The 20,085-nt window shown below is 45.1% G+C and overlaps 1 protein-coding gene across 1 annotated transcript in view; it reads left to right on the top strand.

The window, feature by feature from the left end:
- COL5A1 (collagen type V alpha 1 chain) overlaps positions 1-20,085 on the top strand; it is a 240,437-nt gene that overhangs the window by 39,040 nt on the left and 181,312 nt on the right. The window contains exons 2-4 of the mRNA XM_058159325.1: positions 6,772-6,939; positions 9,418-9,631; positions 13,993-14,155. Coding sequence (XP_058015308.1) covers positions 6,772-6,939; positions 9,418-9,631; positions 13,993-14,155 — 545 coding nt within the window. The remainder of the gene's footprint in view (positions 1-6,771; positions 6,940-9,417; positions 9,632-13,992; positions 14,156-20,085) is intronic.

The raw sequence follows: 20,085 nt of genomic DNA on the forward strand, positions 1-20,085 counted from the left end.
GCTCCAGCGTGGGATATGAATGCAGCACATGAAGAGGGGGTGATTCTGCCCTTATTTTTAGTTTAGACATTTATATTTATTTACATTCTTGGAAAGTGAATGGTGGGCTGGACAGAAAATTGCCACTAAAATTGTCGACTGACTTCCACTCCAGTTAATATTCTGCATTCATTAGTTGTCACCATCAGGTATTTCTGGCACTGCATCAACCTGAGAATATTTCAAACGAGTTGGAAAAGGTGCAGAAAATGTCATCGGGGTGGTCAGGGGAGCAAGTGCCGAGAGACAGGCAGAGTTGGCAGAGCTGAGAATGGAGGGGACCGAGAAGATGCTATAGAAGATGATGGGTTCCTCTTTTGTCCAGAGGGCAGGACCCAGAACGCTTACCGTGGATTTAAGTGACAAGCAGGTAGCTTCTGGCTGGATGTGGTCTGGTCTGGGTGTACTTAATGGATGGAAACTGAACAAGGAGAGATTCAACCTGGAAATAAGGAGAAATTTTCTGACAGTGAGGACAATCAACCGATGGAACAGAAGTTGTGGGAGCTTCATCCCTGGAGGCTTTCAAGAAGAGACTGGACTGCCATTTGTCAGAAATGGTGTAGGGTCTCTTGCTTGGGCAGGGGTTAGACTAGATGATCTACAAGGTCCCTTCCAACTCTTAATCTGTAAGTAAGTACTTGAGATACAGTCTCTGTGCAGAAACACAACTAGCAGGCTGCTCCTTGAACAAAGATCTCAGTTGCCTTTGGCTGGTTGAGCTTCTCTAACTTGCTGGGAATTTGACTCCCTGAATTGGTATAGGAATTGCCTGATCCCCTGCCCCCGGAATAAAAATGTGTGTTGTTACTGGGTTTGAAGTGTAATAATTAAGTGATACTTATTTATTTATCAAGTTTATGTAGCTGCCCATTTCGCAGAAAGTGACTCTGGGCAGTTCTGAAGTGTTGTGCAACCCAAATGTCCATTGAGGTTTGTACAGGCAAAGCTGTGAGCAAACGTGCCAGCGGCCCTCCTCTCCTTCTGCAGTTAGTCAGCTTTTTTTAAAAAAAATGTGACCTTCCCCTTGAATTGCTGGCAACCCTGGGAGGTCCAGATGCACCATCTGAGAAGTGCCATAGATTTCCAGGCTTTGCAGTTGGGCGTATCTGAGGCTGCTGGGCCTCTCTCGGGGTCTCTTCTGTCGAGGATGGAGGCGAGCCGTGGCTTCTGCTCAGCGTGTGTGTGTGTGTGTGTGTGTGTAAATCAAGCCCCCTGCAAAAGAGACGTGGTTTGTTTTAGCTTTCAGGTTACGCCTCCCCCTTTGTGGTGACCCAGTGTGGAAGAAGGCGAGTGCTCACATCGGATTAAAGAACAGTTACTTTTGATCACACGTGGGAAAGGCACGTGCGTGAGCAACTTCAAACAGAATGCCTCCCAGAGCACCTGGACTTCCTCCAAGCTTATTACAGCTATTAATTAGCCAAATGATATTTTTGTCATTGCCCCTCTAGCTGTGAAAATCCATGGCAGCTTTGACTTTATGGCCTGGTTAGGATATTGCATACAAGAAACATTCATGCAAGTTATCCTGGGACCTGGAAGCTCGGGAGTCCTCGCCTCTGGAACACACACACACACCCCATTGCTGGTAATTGTGCTCCTGCATATTAAGGAGGATTCTGGGAGGAATACTTTGGTATTCATACGTATTTGTGTCATCATGATCTTTTAACGACCCTGACATCTCTTGCGGGGTGGAGTCTGGGCAACTGAATGGAGTTGAAGGTTTACTGGCCGGATGCTTTTCCTGTTGCCAATGTGGAGCTTTGATCAGCAGATATATTCTCATTGTGCCCAGAGAGAGAAATATCTGCGTCTACCTAGGATCGAACTCACAGCCTCCTAATTGTGAGGCAAGAGCTCCACCACTAGGCCACCGCACCACTCCATTCATATGTATTTGTGTGCTGGGTGTCAAATCCTGCAGCTTAAAAGTAAAGGTGTTTGTGGGGCCACAGATGCTGAGCATCACAGGGGAAAGTGGAAGCAAACATGGGGTGGGGCAGAAGCTGGGCAGGGAAGGCGGAAAGGGAGTGCAGGGGGAGATGGAAGGCGGGTGGGCACAAGCCGTTAGCCGGGGAGGATGGGTTGGGGATCCCAGCAGCCGCCCTGCCGGTTTCCCTGGCCAAGCCCAGTGGCTTTACTTCCTGCGGAGGCTGAAGTTGAGCGATGGTTTCCTTCAGGACAATCTGGCTTCATGCTTCCGTTCTGGGTGGTTGATTTGGGCCTGATCAGGCTGACCTGAGCCTTGACCCAGCGCTGCAGGACAGCCGGCCCTCAGCAGGCAGGAGAGGCCTCTGCCGGGGCTGGACCTGGACCTGCTTAGGGGTTGTCCTGGGTCTCCACTCATCCCCCGAGTTGTCCGTGGAGCTCCTTCCCCAAGGTTGGCAGAGTGCAGAGGGTGGCGCTGCACAAGGTTCAGCCAGACATTCTGCTGACCGCAACACAAACACCCCCGTTTAAAGGGTTACGTTTTCCTTCCGTGGGTCCAGGTTTCAAGTTGCGTTTTTTTCTTTTCTCCCGACACAAGTCTTGTTTTATGAAAAAGAATGGCGGCTCGGTGTTGGTGCTAGTAATGGCATGACCAAGGGGGAATTGAGGTTGACCCAACTTCCACAGACCACTTTCCTCTCTCCCTTGGTCCCTGGGCACTGACTCCCAGGCCGTTTGGCTTGAGCTGCGGGATCAACCGACTCTTGGTTCACGTATGTCTGGGGCTTTCTAGGGCAACTAGTTGGGCTTCCTTTGAAAGTGCTGACTCAGAGTCATCATCATCATCTTCATTTAACGACCCCATAATCCCTTGTGGGGTGGAGTCTGGGCAATTGAATGGAGCTAGCAGAGTGTTTTAATGGCCGGATGCACTTCCTGTCACCAATGCGGAGTTTTGTTCAGAAGATATATTCCCAGTGTGCCCAGAGAGAGAAATATCAGCCTCTTTCTAGGATTGAACTCACAGCCTCCAGATTGTGAGGCGGGAGCTCCACCTCTAGGCCACCACATCACTCCAAGTGCTCACTCAGAGTGTTAGTACAAAAAGAAAGCAAGATTTTCAACCTGCTGTTTTGGCTGTTTGTCAAAACTCTCCTCCTTCCCAGTCTCTCTTCCCCCTCTACCCCTCCAAGAATAATGAGCGGCTGTTTTTCCCACCATCAGGTGATGTTGTCAGGATGGAGAACCAAACTGTGGAGGCCAGCCGTCTTGTTCTTCTCATTGCCCTGTGTTCAGGACAGTCCTGCTCGGCCACCTCTCCCAGAAGAGGGCTTGACCTTTGGGGCAGGTCAGGCCAGGCCTTCTGCCACTGCAACACCAGAGGAAAATACTTTGAGGTTCTCGAGGCAGCAGTGTTTGCTCGCAAGACTTCAGTGCTGCCTTGGCCGCAACCCAGCCGCCTTTCTTCTCGGTTGGCCATTGCTGTTGAGAGCCTCCTGCGGGAGGGAACATCCCAGGGCACAGAAGGCACTGAATTCGGGCTTCTTTCCTGCCAAGAACTTGCCTGATGCTATCTCGCACATTTTTGAAATGGCTCCACGAGGGTCCTTTTCAATCGAGGGGAGGCGCTTTAATGTATCCTTTGTACTTTGTTCTTAATTATCCTTTATGAAATCTCTGTCTTGAATACCTTCCAAATCTTATGGGAGGTATCAGGGAGTTGGGAGTAGGTGCCTTTCCTCTTTGCCAGTTGCTTAAAAATAATTGCTGCCTGCCTCCAGGACATGTTAGTTTCTGCTCTGTTAGAAGTTGAATTTTATCATGATGCAGTTGTACCTTTTAGGACACACTCCTTGCGAAATAATAGTTTTTTTCCCTGATGTGGCAGAAGCTGAAATGCCGTTTGTTAATGAAAGTTAAAATAAAATTGCCTGCCTTTTCAGCTCTCCATTCCTGTCTGGACAGAGCATGATCAGCCTCTGCTGCTGGTTCCCAGCATTTCCCTTGCAGTTTTGAATAATGTGGAATAACAGGGTTGGAAGGGTCCTTGGAGGTCTTCTAGCCCAACCCCTTGCTCAAGCAGGAGACCCTATATTGTTCCAGACAAATGGTTGTCCACTCACTTCTTTAAAACCTTAATGATGAAACACCCACAACTTCTGGAGGCAAGTCGTTACATTGATTGATAATTCTCAGTGTCAGGAAATTTCCCCTTAATTGTAGGTTATATCTTACTCTAATGATCCTCCATCTGTTACTTCTTGTCCTTCCCTCAAGGGTTTTGGGGAATAGGCTGACCCTCCTCTTCTCTGTGATAGCCCCTCAAATATTGGAAGACTGCTATCCTGTCAGCCTTAGTTCTTTTCTTGGTTGGACTGGACATATTCAGTTCCTGTAACCTGTTCTTCATATGTTTTAGCTTCCCGTCTCCTAGTCATCTTTGTTGCTCTTCTCTGCACTCTTCCTAGACTCTCAACAACTTTTTGGAATCTTGGTGACCAGAACTGGAGATGGAGTACTAGTCCAAGTGTGGCCTCACTATTGCAATGCATTCATTTATTTTCTGATTAACTGTAACGATTCTGCAGAGAGGGCTCCAAATAAAGGTTGGATGCTTTGTAAACTAAGAGCATTAAGAAAACAGACTTTCTTAACAGACTTTGAACTGGGCTCTCAGTTCAGCCAAGCTGTCTTGTTCTTCCTTGGGAGCTCCTTTTCCATCTTCAGCCGCCTTCCTTTTGGGGACATTGTCCCAGGATCTGCAAGAACCGCCCCTGCCCCAACCCCCCAAGGTCCTCACTTCATTCACCTTCTCCCTTCATGCAGACATTCCTGGCTGCCCACATCGCTCCCTCGTCCAGCTGTTTTATGGGAGGAGGAGGAGCTGCTGGAGAGGAAGTGTGTGTGTGTGTGTGTGTGTGTGTGTGTGCTCTTCTTGTCATGCAGTTGCTATGGTTGGTCCCAGTCCCCAAAGGGTTCTTTCTGAGTCTCTTGCCAGGCTGGTTAGACCAACTCTCACCCAGGCGACCCTCTTCTCTCTGGGCTCTTGTCCTTTGCCTTTGGCAGAGCAGGACCAATGGAAGTGGGGAGAACTTGGGGGGGGGGTGTTGGGTGGGAAGCTCTGCCAGGGCAACGTCAGAGCTTAATGTCAACCGCTTCAAACTTGATTGCAGAAAATATGACTTCAGTAACAGAGTTGTTAATGCTTGGAACACATTACCTGACTCTGTGGTCTCTACTCAAAATCCCAAAATCTTCAACCAAAAACTGTCTACTATTGACCTCACCCCATTCCTAAGAGGACTATAAGGGGCGTGCATAAGAGCACAAAAGTGCCTACCGTTCCTGTCCTATTGTTCCCTTCATTATATCAAATTAATATAGTTGATGCATATTTTTTTTACTTATATATATATATATATGTATATATATTTTCTTCAAGATATGTTATTATTATTATTATTTATGACAATGTTTGTGTATACTGTTGTGACAAAAAGAAAAAAAACAAAAACAAAAAGGTAGGTGCTAGGCCCTGTGCCTCCTCAATGTTCTGACCCAGCTCCAGTGGTCGGATACAAATCATTTAACCATCTGTTCTCTGCCCTAATGACCGGCTGGGTGGGCGTGGCCATGGTGGGCATGGCCAGGGGGTGTCACAGGTAGCACTTGGTGCCCCCCACCCCATTTTGGGCCTCGTAGGCCTCCCTGCACCTCCCTGGGAGCAAAAAGGGGTGCGTGTGGACCCCTGGAAAGGGCAGGGCGGGGCCAGCCAGCAATTTAACAACTGGTTCGCCCGAACTGGCTGAATCCCACCACTGCCCAGCTCCCCAAACCTCTGTAGTTAACTCAATGAGTCCTTTATTAGGAGATGGGAAGGCTGGCAAAAGTCTGCTTGAAACCCTCAGAGGCCTCTGTGGGAAATGAAGACCAGGAGAATTGGCTTTGATTTGTCCCCGGGGCCCCCAGAGAAGAGACCTCCGTCTAAACAGGTTGAATCGGTCAAGGTGGAAGTCAGTTGACTGCTAGGAGCCTGTGACTCGTGGTTTGAATTTATTGTCGAATTAGGATTTACTTCAACTGCTTTAATACATTTTCTAATTTTCTAATAATATGTCATTTTGTCTGCGTTTTTATATGTTGGTAGCCATCTGGAGTTGCTGCAATAAAATGGGCAGCCCTATAAATTAAATAAATAAATAATACTGTAAATACGGGTGCTCTGGCTGGGCATCTGGGGGCGTTCACAACTCAACCTCGGGGGCACGATGGGACTCACACCTTTTGGGTGGCCTTCTCCGTACAGGCTCAACCTGGCCAAGCGAGGAGCCAGCTTGGTTAGTTCTATCCCTGGTTGGCTTTGGGGAGCTGTGTACATAGTGCAAAATGCAGGCCCATGTTGCCAGCCTTGGCCTGTCCCCTGAAGTTCCAAGGGCCTGTTCATTATATTGGCTGACCTGCACAGGTTGCACCTCTTTGAAATAGATCCATCTTTTCTTCCTTCCTTCTTCCCTCCCTCTCTCCCTCCCTCCCTCCCTTCAAAATAAAGCTGCATTGGTGTTTCTGGTTAATATTGAGCTAAACCTAAAGAAAGGACTTTCAGGCTGGTTGCCAAGAGGTACAGCCAGGGGAACAGGCTGTCACATGAAGTGGTGTGTTCTCCTTCAAGGAGAGGCTGAATGGTCATCTATTGGAGGTGCCAAGTGGAGGGGGGGGCGTTGGACTAGGAAAGGAAAGGATTCCTTTCACCACTGGGAGTCTGTAGTCCTGATGTTGGCTTCTCTCTCTCTCTTTCAGCTGAGCCTGCAGATCTATTGAAGGTCTTAGATTTCCATAATTTACCCGACGGCATCTCAAAAACGACGGGCTTCTGCACCAGCAGGCGGTCTTCCAAGGGAGCAGATGTGGCCTATCGCGTGACCAAGGATGCCCAGCTGAGTGCCCCAACCAAGCAGCTTTTCCCTGGTAAGAGAGGATGTTGGTGGCTCTGGGTGCAACTGTGGGGGTCCTTGGTACTCTCTGGGCTGGTTTTTTTTAAATTATTTTTTATTTGCATTTATATCCCGCCCTTCTCCCAAGACTCAGGGCAGCTTACACTGTGTTAAGCAATAGTCTTCATCCATTTGTATATTATATACAAAGTCAACTTATTGCCCCTAACAATCTGGGTCCTCATTTTACCTACCTTATAAAGGATGGAAGGCTGAGTCAACCTTGGGCCTGGTGGGACTTGAACCTGCAATAATTGCAAGCAGCTGCTGTTAATAACAGGCTGCATTAGCCTGTTGAGCCATCAGAGGGTTGTTGGCTTGCAGATGTTCATTACAACCTCTGGTGCTAGTGAATCAACTCCTGTTTCCCAGAAAGGATGGCACCATTTTCCTTTCTAGGATAGCCTTCGGCCTTAGACTTATATCCTGCTTCACTGTGTTTTTATAGACCTCTCTAAGCAGCTTGTAGAGTCAGCCTCTTGGCCCCAACAATCTGGCTCCTCATTTTATCCACCTCAGAAAGGATGGAAGGCTGAGTCAACCTTCAGCCATTCAGGATCGAACTCCTGGCAGTTGGCAGAGTTAGCCTGCAACACTGCATTCTAACCACTGCACCATCACAGCTGATAGATAGATAGATAGATAGATAGATAGATAGATAGATAGATAGATAGAAATAGCTCTTAGACTTAGATGGAAGGCTGAGTCAACCTTGAGCCCGGTGAGATTCAAACTGCCAAATTGCAGGCAGCTGGCAGTCAGTAGAAATAACCTGCAGTACTGCACTCTAACCACTGCGCCACCGGATTAGGCTGCCCATGTCCTGCTGACAGCCAGAGCCTGGCGCTTCCATTCTTTCCTCTCCTGCCTTGCCCAGGTGGACTCAGGTCCTGCTTGGCTGAGACGCAGAGGCCCCTCCAGCTGGGCTTATGGCGGGATGCTGGCTTTCTGAGCGAAGCCGGGGCACTGCCATGCTTCTCTTCAGCCGGGGCAGCGCCTCGCTTCGGGTGGATCTGGAAGTCCTCTTTGGCAAAAGCCTGAAGAATGTGAAGAGAAGCAGCGGGTTGCTTTGATCCGATGGCCAAGATGCCAGGCATTTTTTCCAACATAATCTGAGGCTTGGCCCTGGCCAAGAAAAGGGGGCTGGAAGTTGCGGACAGGCGCAGAAGGGATTTTGTGTGAAAACTGTCGTCCCCACTTGCCGGGAAGAGGCAGCTTGGGCTTTGCTGGGCTTCCCACTCCTTTCGTTTAATAATACACCTCCTGCAACTAACTAGATGTTAGTTCAGCTCCAAACAAGCGAATGAGTGGATGGAGGTAAAGACAACAGAGGTAATTGCAGAGGGTTTCCAAAAAGAAACGCAGATTGGGGACTTGGACAATCAAAGGGTCTCGAGGGGAAGAGGCAGTGACACGTAGCTGCACAAAAGACACTCTGGCCCAAGCCAAGGCAGGCTCTAGTTGGGGCTAATTAGAAGGTTTGCTTTCCTCAGCTGGTAGTTTGAGGATCTTGGTGTGTCGCTGCTCTGGCCACTGCCAGCTGTGCAAAGCATCCAGTTGTTTGACCTGGAATGCTACGACCCACACCCTTCGTGGGGGAGGGGGGAGATTCCTCAGAGATCCTAAAGGATCCTAAGTCCACATGGAGTGGTGCTGTGTGTGTGTCTGGTGAACGTGGAAGTATTTCCCATCAATCATACTAGCAATAGCAATAGCACTTAGACTTGTATACTGCTTCACAGTGCTTTACCGCAGGGGTCCCCAAGCTCTGGTCTGCGGCCTATTCTGTACTGGGCCAGGTGTGCGCACGCATGTGCAGTTCGACTTGTATGAGAGATGGGCTGACGTGCATGCACACATGCGTGAAAATCAATGTGTGCAAGTCGAGCTGCGCAGGCATGTGCATGAATGCCAGTCTGCTGCTTGTCCCCCACTGCCCCCCCCCACGCAGGCTGCCAAGCCTCAAAGATTGGGGACCCTTGATTCACAGCCCTCTCCAAGCCGTTTACAGAGTCAGCCTTTGGCCCCCAACAATCTGGGGCTTCATTTGACCCACCTCGGAAGGATGGAAGGCTGAGCCAACCTTGAGCTAGTGGGGATCAAACTGCTGGCAATCCGCAGAATTAGCCTGCAATACTGCATTCTAACCACTGTGCCACCATGGCTACTAATGCTGGTTTTAATCACAAGAGGTTTTTAAGAAGAGACTGGACAGTCACTTGTCTGAAATGGTACAGGTCTCCTGCTTGAGCAGAGGGTTGGACTAGAAGACCTCCAAGGTCCCTTCCAGCACTATTCTGATTCTGTAGCTAAAGTCTCAGAGCAGGCCTTCCTCATTCAGTTGACTTTTTCAACCCAATTCTGCCACTGTAGCTGCAGAGCAAAGGTTGGTGATTCCCTCTGGGAGAGAAATGGATCCCACTCTATGCTCTGCTCCCTTTTCTGCCTCCAGCGTCTCCGTTTCCTGAAGATTTCTCCATCCTGACCACAGTAAAAGCCAAGAAGGGCGGCCAAGCTTTCTTGATCTCCATTTACAATGAGCAAGGCATCCAGCAGGTTGGTGTGGAGCTGGGGCGATCCCCGGTTTTCCTGTACGAGGACCACATGGAGAAGCCGGGCCCCGAGAACTACCCACTCTTCCGCGGCATCAACCTCTCGGATGGCAAGTGAGTGATGTGGAGGAAACGGGGGGTTTGAGGGTCAGGTGTGTGTGGGGAATTCCGGGTCTCCTTTCTTTGGGTGTTTAATGGGACTCCTTTGGGAGATGATCAGGTCAGGAATGAAACTTGTTCTGAAGCTCCAGAACCCGGGCTCCAAAAGTGGCCTGATGGGAGGCCTCCCAAGAGGGAAAGAGAAGAGCAGGTCATAAAACATCAAGTTGCAGACAAGCATCCACAGAGCATGCTAAAACCTGAATCCAGGTTAACACCACATGCGAGGCCCCAGATAAACAATAGCATAGCAGTAGCATTTAGACTTATATACAGCTTCACGGTGCTTTTACAGCCCCCTCTAAGCAGTTTACAGAGCCAGCCTATCACCCCCAACAATCTGGGTCCTCATTTTACCCACCTTGGAAGGATGGAAGGCTGAGTCAACCTTGAGCCTGGTGGGATTCGAACTGCCAAATTGCAGGCAGCCGGCAGTCAGAAGAAGTAGCTGCAGTGCTGCACTCTAACCACTGCGCCACCACAGCACACGGCAAGCAATATTGTGGCTTGTATGGCAGCCTACGCTGCCCAGTGCGATAAGACTGTGGTTGAGTTCCCATCCTATGTTGAATCCAAGGTCAAGTTGGAGCCCGCAAATCCAAAGTAACTTCCCCTCCTCCTCCTCTTCCTCCTCCTCCTCCTCCTCCTAATAATAATAATAATAATTTAATTTGTATACCGCCCTTCTCCCAAAGGGCAGTTTACAGCCAGGTAAAACAACAATCAATAGCACAATACAAATAAAAGAATAATTAAAAAACTTATTCGAATTTGGTCCCAATTTAAAATACATTTAAAACCATAAAACCCAATTAAAAATGAGAAACCCAATAATAAAATCTAAAAATTCAATGGCTCTGGCTTCTTGTGTATGTGTATGAACCCCTCCCATTAGCTTGTCACTTCTCTGCATCCAGCTGCAACCTTGTGGGAAAGTGATCTGGCAGTGGATCCAGTGGTGTGAGGATGGCTTGGAGGGGCAGGCAGAGGCTGGACTCTCTCTGCGGTGATTTAGTTTGGGCTCTCCAGTGGCCTCTTGTATCTGTAGAACAGTGTCAAACACAAGGCCTGTGGGCCGAGTCTGGTCCACGAAATGGTTGGGCTGTCCTGGAAAATGTAAGGGGCTGGCCCGCATCACTTTGGCCCAGTCTACCCAATGCGAAGAGGAAACATACCAGCAGTTTGAGGAGTGGTGTCAAGCTGGCCACGCCCACCCAGTTGGCCACACCCACCCAGTTGGCCACACCCTGCCTCCCCTCCCCCCCACCCCAGGTCAAGCATAGCCCTGATGCTCTGATCTGCCATTCAGGAGATCTGCGTGGGAAAAGGCCATCTCTCCGTCTCCTCCTTTTCAAGCCATGGCAGAGGCGAACCAAGAGGAAATGGAATTCTAGGTCTGTCCGGGGCATGTTTTCTTTAAGTCCGAAGGTTTTGTTTTTGCCAGATGTGGCTGAAAGGGCTTTCGGGGCTCTCATCACTCCTTTGGCTGCTCACAAACACTGAGATCCATCGACAGTCTCGTGCGCTTTAGAAAGTTGCTCAAATAATCCAAGCAAAGCAGAGATGCCCAGGCATTCATTCTTTGCCTACATGACACGATTTGACTTTGGTTTCTTGCCTTAAATCTTACTACTCACTACATAGCTGTTTATTCATTTTGCATTTTTCCTGGAAAATACTTCTGGATTTGGCAAAGCAGTTAAGGCCTCTAATTCACGAAACGAACGAGCAAAGATGGTGACATGTAAAAATGCAAATAAAATAATATAACAAGACACAAATCTACTTATAGTGATAAAGAAGCAGCAGCAGCAGCTGTGAATTATAGGAGAAGCCATCCAACAAATAATATTCATTAGACTCAAAGATATGTCGAAGATAAGCATGTCTTTTTCCAGCAGTAAAACAGAAAGTTGTCTTCTGCTATCTTCAGTATCTAATTCCCAGAGCATTTCATGCTCTACAGCTAATACCTGGAGTTTGTTTTTGCTAAGATATTCCAAGCTTTTAAAAAAGAATCCAGTCAGGACTGTCCACAGAAACGTTCAGGGCTCAGTTGGTGGCTTGAAGGTTCCCGTCTCTCTCGGGAAAGAAGCAGGAATGCTGGGAATGTAAACAAGTTATCCGTCATCAACAGACACCAGGGAGGATGGAGAGCAGAGGAAATGCATGCCTTCTCTTCACCCGTGATGGGGCTCCTGCAGGAGGGCACTGGAAGTCTGAAACTTGACATGGTGTAAATCAAGGGTCAGCAACCCACGGCTCCAGAGCCGCATGTGGCTCTTTCATCCCTCTGCTGCAGCTCCCTGTCACAATTGATAGGGCTTTTGGTTAGGATGGGTAGAGAAAAAAGGATGCCACGCTAGGACGAGACTCTATGGTGTGTGTGTGTGTGTGGGGGGGAAATTGGGCTTCCAATCGGCAGAGGAGAAAGGACGCCACGCTAGGATGAGACTCTATGATGGGGGAACTGGACTTCCGGTCAGCTCCAGAATTGAATCGGGGTGTGTGTGTGTGTGTGTGTGCTTCCAGTTAGGACCTTTGTGGCTCTTTGAGTGTTTAAGGTTGCTGACCCCTGGTGTAAATTCTGAACCACACTTCCCCCTTGCCCAGAAATTGTTCTCTCTCTGCTATGGCTGCCACTTCCTGGAATATTATAAAGAAACAACTACTACACCCATGTTCATTCTTGTCTCTATGGCCCTGGAAAGAAGGATACTCAACTGTCCAAAAACTGCACCGTAGTTTGAACATGGATTTTGTTTTCATGAGTAGATGTGGTGTGAGAGCAAGCTTCTTTTAATCTCCTCTCCAATGTACAGAAAGAATGAGGACTCTTGAGACCCAAAACTGGGGCTGCTCCATTGCTTTGGCATTTGGCAAGTTTTTTTTTTAATATGAACCTTTTTCATTCTCAGTAAAGAGTCCCTTATATTTACAGATAAGCAAAACAATCTGTTTATGGCTGCAACAGCACAAGACAAATATGAGAATGTTGGAGCCCGCAATGGGTTCAAAGTGAATTTAATTTCCTAAGTCAATCTTATCAAATCTTGCCTTTCAGAAGTTTTGGAACTGCAATATCCAGAATTCCCAGGGTTGGCCAACACATCTGGAGCTGCCTAATAATCATGGCAAGTTGCCATAAATCAGGAGCGGGCTGCATGCAGTGTGCCAACCCTCTCTTTTTATGACTTCACCTTCATCACAGTTCATTTTTGGCACGATAGGTTTTTGCTCAGTTGATGTGTTAAACTATTATTTGACCCTTAAACGCTCCAATCGCACAATAGGCAGAAATTCATGGAGGTGAATTTGTAAGTTCAATTTGTAAGTTCAAGTTAAAAAAGGGAACATCCACTCATGAAAATTCCTGATTATTTTAAAGCTGGTTCACTGTGGAAATTCCTGAAGGAAAGTCTGTAGAGATTCTCAGTCATCCAGGTCTTGGTTATCCCAAAGATATTTTTTCAGGAGGCAACTGGGCTTTCTGTTTTTTTCTTTGAAGATGTTTTGCTTCTCATCCATGAAGCTTCTTCAGCTCTGAAAGGATAGTGTGGAAGGGAAGGATTTATATTCCTTACAGGAATATAAAAGTCCAGTTGCCTCCTGAAAAAGCACCTTTGGGACAACCATGACCTGGATGACAGAGTCTCTACAGATTTTTAGCTATACAATTTGGGATGAACACCCTTGGAATTGGAGTGGGAGTAGGAATCAATTTCCAGAGAAAAAATTGCAGACTACAGGAACCAGGAGCACCACTCAGGTGGTCCTGAGGACACAGAGAAACCTCCAGGTCCTTCAAGGACCCTCTAAAAGGATGCAAAGGACCAGCTGTCTGCAAGGAATATAAATCCTTCCATTCCCCACCATCCAGTCAGAGTTGAAGAAACTTCTTGGATGAGAAGCAAAATGTCTTCAAAAGAAAAAAACAAGAGACTCCAGTTGCCTCCTGAAAAAGCACCTTTGGGACTTCCTGGAGGAAAGTGAAAGTGTAGGCTAAAATAATTGGCATGCCGTCTGATTTATATCAGAGTTTATTTTCTTGGGGATTGCATGTTATGAACGTTGCCAATGTAGTTTATTAAACTAGGCTTAGCATTTAATACTTCTTGAGAACTGAGATAATGCTTGTGGTTTCTCCGTCCTGCAGTGATAGAGGAAGCATCTGTGTAAATGTAACGAGCAATCCAGGGAAGAGGCTTTCATGCTTGGCAGTTCTAGAAGCTTCCTTTTGGGAAGCTGAGGTGGGCGTGGGAAGCCGTGACATGTGGACCTTCTTTTGACCTTCTGCTGGGCCTGTTCTTCCCCAGGTGGCATCGAGTTGCTTTCAGTGTCCATAAGAAGAATGTCACTCTGATTTTGGACTGTAAAAAAAAGGTCACCAAATTGCTAGACCGAAGCGACCACCCCATCATTGACGTTAATGGCATCATTGTCTTTGGAACAAGGATCTTGGACGAGGAAGTATTTGAGGTAAGAGCGTGAGAGAGACGGAACTGCCAGGATGCCAGGAAGGCATCTCGAGCGCTGAGCATCGGAGGATTTTGTTCAGGATGAGAGAGAGAGAGAGAGAAAAGATGAAAGGGAGAAGTTTGTCACATCCTATTTTAGACAGGAAGTCTTGGGAATAAGCCACTATAGAACAGACTCCATGGTAGAACTTTGCATAATGAAAATTGCAGAAAGTTCATAATGGAACTTTCTTGGGTGACCCTAACATGAAAGAAAGAGAGGTAGAAACCCAGAATTAATAAGCCATGGTCAAAGGCTCTCTGTGACCGACTTGGGAGAGGCCCAGAGGGGAGGTGGCCCTTTGATGATCTCATGTGAACTTTAAGGCTGATGATATTACCATTATGATTTTTGCTGCCAAGAAGTGAACTGGCTTCTTTCCAGTTTTGGGTTTCCATTATGTTGTTGACCCCTTGAGTAGCCAGCCTTGGGGGTCTGAAGTTCCAGGTTCTGGACTCTCAACAGGCTCACCAATTCTCCTGGCCCGCTTTCATCCATCTTCACTTTCCTTTAATTACCTTCTCCATTTCTGCCAAAAATAGCACTCGCACTTAGACTTATATACTGCTTTAAAGCCCTCTCTAAGCAGTTTACAGAGTCAGCCTCTTGCCCCCAACAATCTGGGTCCTCATTTTACTCACCTCGGAAGGATGGAAGGCTGAGTCAACCTTCAGCCTGATGAGATTTGAACTGCCAAATTGCAGGCAGCCGGCAGTCAGCAGAACTAGCCTGCAGTACTGCACTCTGACTATTGCACCACTGTGGCTCATATTTAGCTCTGTGCTAAAGTCTTCCCTTTCCTCCCCCTCATCTTGTTTGGTCCCTTCCGGTGCTTTTGAATTTCATTCTGTGGATGGCATTTTTCATTGTGTTTGCAGTCTGATGTTGGCGTGTGCCACCCCCTCTGATCTCTGCCCCCTCTTTGCCACCAGAGGGGATCACTTTATGTTGCTTTATGTTGGTTCTTGTGGGTGACGGAGAAGCTGGGAAGCTGCAGAGTTTGGGCAGCATTAAAACGGAGACACTCGATATTCACACACCTGTTTGCTTCTCTGAGACCTACAGTAGGATAAGGCAAAGACCCTGGCATCTTGTCGGGAGAATTTTACTACATTTTTCTTATTTGAAAAAACAAACAGACCCAAAAGGACATTTTACCATGAAATTGAATGGGAATGATTGAAAGAAGTATGTAGGAGTATTTTCTTGGTGCAACATTGAGTGAAAATTAAGGGCAGAGACTCTGGATAAGAGTCTGGCCCAGTGTTATTAGTGGACGAGAAGGCTTTACAGGAACAGGTAAACAATTCGTTTAGTGACCATTTTGAGTTGCAAAAGCACTGAAAAAAGTGACTTACGAGTGGTAGTCTCACTTAGCCACCGTTGCAGCATCTCCAGGGCCACGTGGCCCAAATTCAGGTGCTTGGCAGCTGGTATGTATATATGACGGTTGCAGTGCCCAGGGTCACGTGATGGCCATTCAGCCAGCTTCCAACAATGGGGGAAGCGGATTTGCTTAATGGCTTTGTGGTTCACTTAGCAACCATGGCAAAAAAGATTCTAAAACTGGGCGTGACTCACAACCACTTTGCTTCCCAATGGAAATTCTCCTCTGAATTGTGGTCGTAAGTCGAGAGCTACCTGTAGTTCTCAATGTATGACCACAATTCGGGCCAGATTTTCCATCGCTAAGTGATGTGGTCATTAAGTGATTCACGCCTGATTGGATTAACTTTCTTGCCGTGATCGTTAAGCAAATCAATGTGATCATTAGGCTGTTTGTGGCAATCACGTGACCCCAGATGCTGCAACCGTCGTAAATCAAGGCCAGTTTCCAAGCACCCAAATTTTGATCCCATGATCACAGGGACAGTGCAAGGATCATAAATGCCAGGATGGGTTAGAAGTCCTTTTTTCAGCAGCATCTCAATTTTGAATGGTCCTTAAATGAATGGCCTTAAATTGAGGACTACTTGTATACCGTTCTTCTAAGATGTTAAATCTGGTAGGAATTTTAAATCTGGGTGATTGAGATTTTTGTCTGCTTCAATTTGTAATTCAATCTGTTATTGTATAGAATGTGAAGGATGTGTGTTTTTGTTTTATTTTTTATGTATAATGGGCATTGAAGATGGCATTTAATTTCCTTGTACGAGGTGCAATGACAATAAAGTAAACTAACTATCCTGCTATTATTATTATTATTAATTCTAAAATAAAAAAAATGGCAAAGTACTTGAGGAAAAGAAACCAAGAGGTTCATTTTACTTGGCTAAAAATGGCGTTCAGCTAAGTCTCAAAAGAGGCAATCAATATTTTCTGCTTAGGTTTTACAGCAAGCAGAGAATGAAAAGTACGGTCTTTCAATCACCTTAAAAAAATCCTTTGTGAATATACTTTGACTTACTAATGACCCAACCAAGAGTTTCTCCCGGACTTCTCCTAATACAGTCTCCATGTCTCATAGTTTCAGGGGAGACTCCAGGGGTCTGTGGAGCTGAAAGATCGGCGTTGATTTTGGCCACTAAATAGCACTCTGGTCAAAACCTTGCCTTATTTCTTCCAAATTGAGTGCTGTAAAGTATCAGCCAGGCGCCTTTTTAATGCACCTTCTGCTTCAGACATTCCTTGAAGCCAGAAAACTCTCCAGGAGGGAGATGCTGAATGAGAAAGAAAGAATGAAGTACAGTTTTCCATCTGCCTGTGGAGAGCAACTAGATCCTAACTAAAATGACTCTTTTGTCTCTTAGGAATGGCTCTTTTGCTAGTTTAAATCTGCTGACATCCAGGGTGGATTTGATGTAAATCAAGTCAATTTAAATCACGATTTTGTGAAATCGTGATTTAAATCATGATGTAAATTGGTAGTAAAAAGGCTTGATTTAAATCAACTCGATTTAAATCATAATTTTTAAAGAGCCACTGTCATCTCTGTCCTGCAGCGGCTCCTCTGACTCTCTGTTGACTCACCGACAGTCCCAGTCACTCTAATGGGACGGCTGGTGATGTGGCAGGGACACAACCAGGTGAGGGACGTGGCAGGCAGCAGGTAAGTGGATGCCCGCTAACAGGTGCTGCCATGTTGGATCTGAAATGACAGGTGCTCTTTAATAATATATTTATAAGGTGCTTAGAAGTTTTCACTTTCATTTTTACTGCTTACCCTTCCTCCTCACAGCAAGAGTCTGGTGATACAGATGCATTTCTCGCCAACAATCATATAGTTTGTAGTGTATGTAGCTTTGCAAAACAATGGGATAAAGGAATATTCCTGAACTTCGTTTTCCCCTGTTTTCCCCAAAATAAGACATCCCCTGATAATAAGCCAAATCGGGCTTTTGAGCGCATGGCAACAAGGCCAAGCATTTATTTCAGGGTTCAAAAAATATAAGACAGGATCTTATTTTCGGGGAAACAAGGGTATGATTTATCTCATGGTTACTGTGAAATTGTATGCATGCATGTTATCTCAGCCTGCAGAGCTTAGATTCATTGAATGAATTTTCCAAAAATGTAAATATGGCAGAATATACAGCCTCATGCTACATAACTAAGCTCCATTTCATGCTGAATAAACTAAATTATTAATGTATCTTAAATAGAAAAATACCTTTAAATAGATTTTTACTAAAATAAATTTGATAAAATAAAAAAAATCAAATTGAAAATTTAAAAATCTTATTTTTATTTTTTAAAAACACACCATTGATTTTTATCCAAAAGGCCTTTATGTCCTTACAAGTCCACCAAATGTGAAAATATGTAGCGTCATCACAATTACATCTCCAACATTTTGCTTGCATTTCTGGATACATACACGATAATTTTTTAGGATCTAGATGCCATCTATAAAACATTTTATAAAAATTTTCCTCAGATTCTGTGCCTGCGTGAATTTACCATTTCTAACCCAAATTTTTCCCAAGTTTCCAATAATATTGGCTCCTGAAAATTTTGTGCCCACTTTATCATACAGTCCTTTACCAAGTCCCTTTCAGAATCTATTTCAAGTAACACATTATACAATCTCTTTATATGCTCCTGAGACTGATTTCTAATTTGCTTTACCAAATTTCCCTCGTTCTGCTCTATACCAATTTTTTGATCTCCCTTCCATCTAGCATGTAATTGCTCATATTGAAACCAAGTATAATTTTTCCCTTCCTCTCTTAATACTTGCAGAGATTTTAACTGCAAATTACCTCTTTCAGTATACAAAAGATCTTTATATGTAATCATTTCCTGATTCTGTTCTATGTTTATATTTTCTACTGTATGTCTAGGACATGCCCATATAGGAACCTTATAATTTAGTTTATAAGAGTATTTTTCCAAACACGCAGAAGGGCATTTCTTAGCACATGATTTTTAAAGGCCTTATCCACTTTTTGTCATAAATTAAATATGCATGCCATCCATATAACAAATCATAACCTTCTATATTCAAAATTCTGTCCTCTGTTAAATTAAACCAATCACTTATTGCAGAGAGCAGCTGCTTCATAATATAATTTTAAAATTAGGCATTTTTAAACCTCCCTTTCCGAGAATCTTGAATTATTTTCATTTTAACCCTAGCTTTTTACCTTCCCATATAAATTTTGTTAATTCCTTCTGCCATTCCTCAAGATTCTTATCTTTCTTAATTATTGGTATCATCTGAAAGAGGAATAAAAAATCTAGGTAAAACATTCATTTTAATAGCAGCAATTCTCCCAGCAAAGATAATTGCAATTTTTCCAAACAATCAACTCCTTCTGAACTTTTGCCATAAAACCTCATAGTTATTCTTATACAATTTCACATTTGATGACGTAATATAAACCCTAAATACTTAACCTTCTTTACAATTTCAAATCCTGTTACTTCCTCTAGTTTTTCTTTCTGTTGTCTGGCCATATTTTTATTATCACTTTTGTCTTTTCTGATTTACCTTAAACCCTGAGACATTCCCATATTGATCAATTATTTCCAACAAAGATTTACTAGAATTTATAGGGTTTGTTAAAGTAATCACCAAATCATCTGCAAAAGCTCTTAACTTATATTCATACTGTCTAACTCTAATTCCTCTATCTCCTTTACTTCTGTATTTTATCCAATAATGGTTCTAGAGTTAAAATAAACAATAATGGTGATAAAGGACATCCCTGTCTTGTTCCTTTCGCAATCTTAAAAGGTTCTGTTAAGCTACCATTGATTATAATCTGTGCTGTTTGCTCTCCATAAATTGCCCTAATTATTCTTAAAAAACCATCTCCAAATTGCATCTTTTCTATTAATTTAAATAAAAACTTTTTAATCAAAAAAAAGAAAGAAGAAGTGGTTGGCTAGAAAATCAGATCACTTCCTGATGCATGGAAATTCTAAATCCCGTTTCATCCCGAGTTTTGGAGGCGAATGTAGGGCATCCAGTGAGTTGACCATCCAGAGGAAGGGTCATGCATATCTCAGCATTTGAAGGAACTGGAGAGATAGCAATAGCAATAGTCCTTAGACTTATATACTGCTTCACAGTGCTTTACAGCCCTCTGACAGGATAGAGCTGAAGAAGCTTCTTCAGCTCTGAAAGGATAGTGTGGAAGGGAAGGGAAGGATTTATATTCCTTACAGGAATATAAAAGTCCAGTTGCCTCCTGAAAAAGCACCTTTGGGACAACCATGACCTGGATGACAGAGTCTCTACAGATTTTTAGCTATACAATTTGGGATGAACACCCTTGGAATTGGGGTGGGAGTAGGAATCAATTTCCAGAGAAAAAATTGCAGACTACAGGAACCAGGAGCACCACTCAGGTGGTCCTGAGGACACAGAGAAACCTCCAGGTCCTTCAAGGACCCTCTAAAAGGATGCAAAGGACCAGCTGTCTGCAAGGAATATAAATCCTTCC

This window comes from Ahaetulla prasina, chromosome 16 (assembly GCF_028640845.1).
Source record: "Ahaetulla prasina isolate Xishuangbanna chromosome 16, ASM2864084v1, whole genome shotgun sequence".
Classification (NCBI taxonomy): domain Eukaryota; kingdom Metazoa; phylum Chordata; class Lepidosauria; order Squamata; family Colubridae; genus Ahaetulla; species Ahaetulla prasina.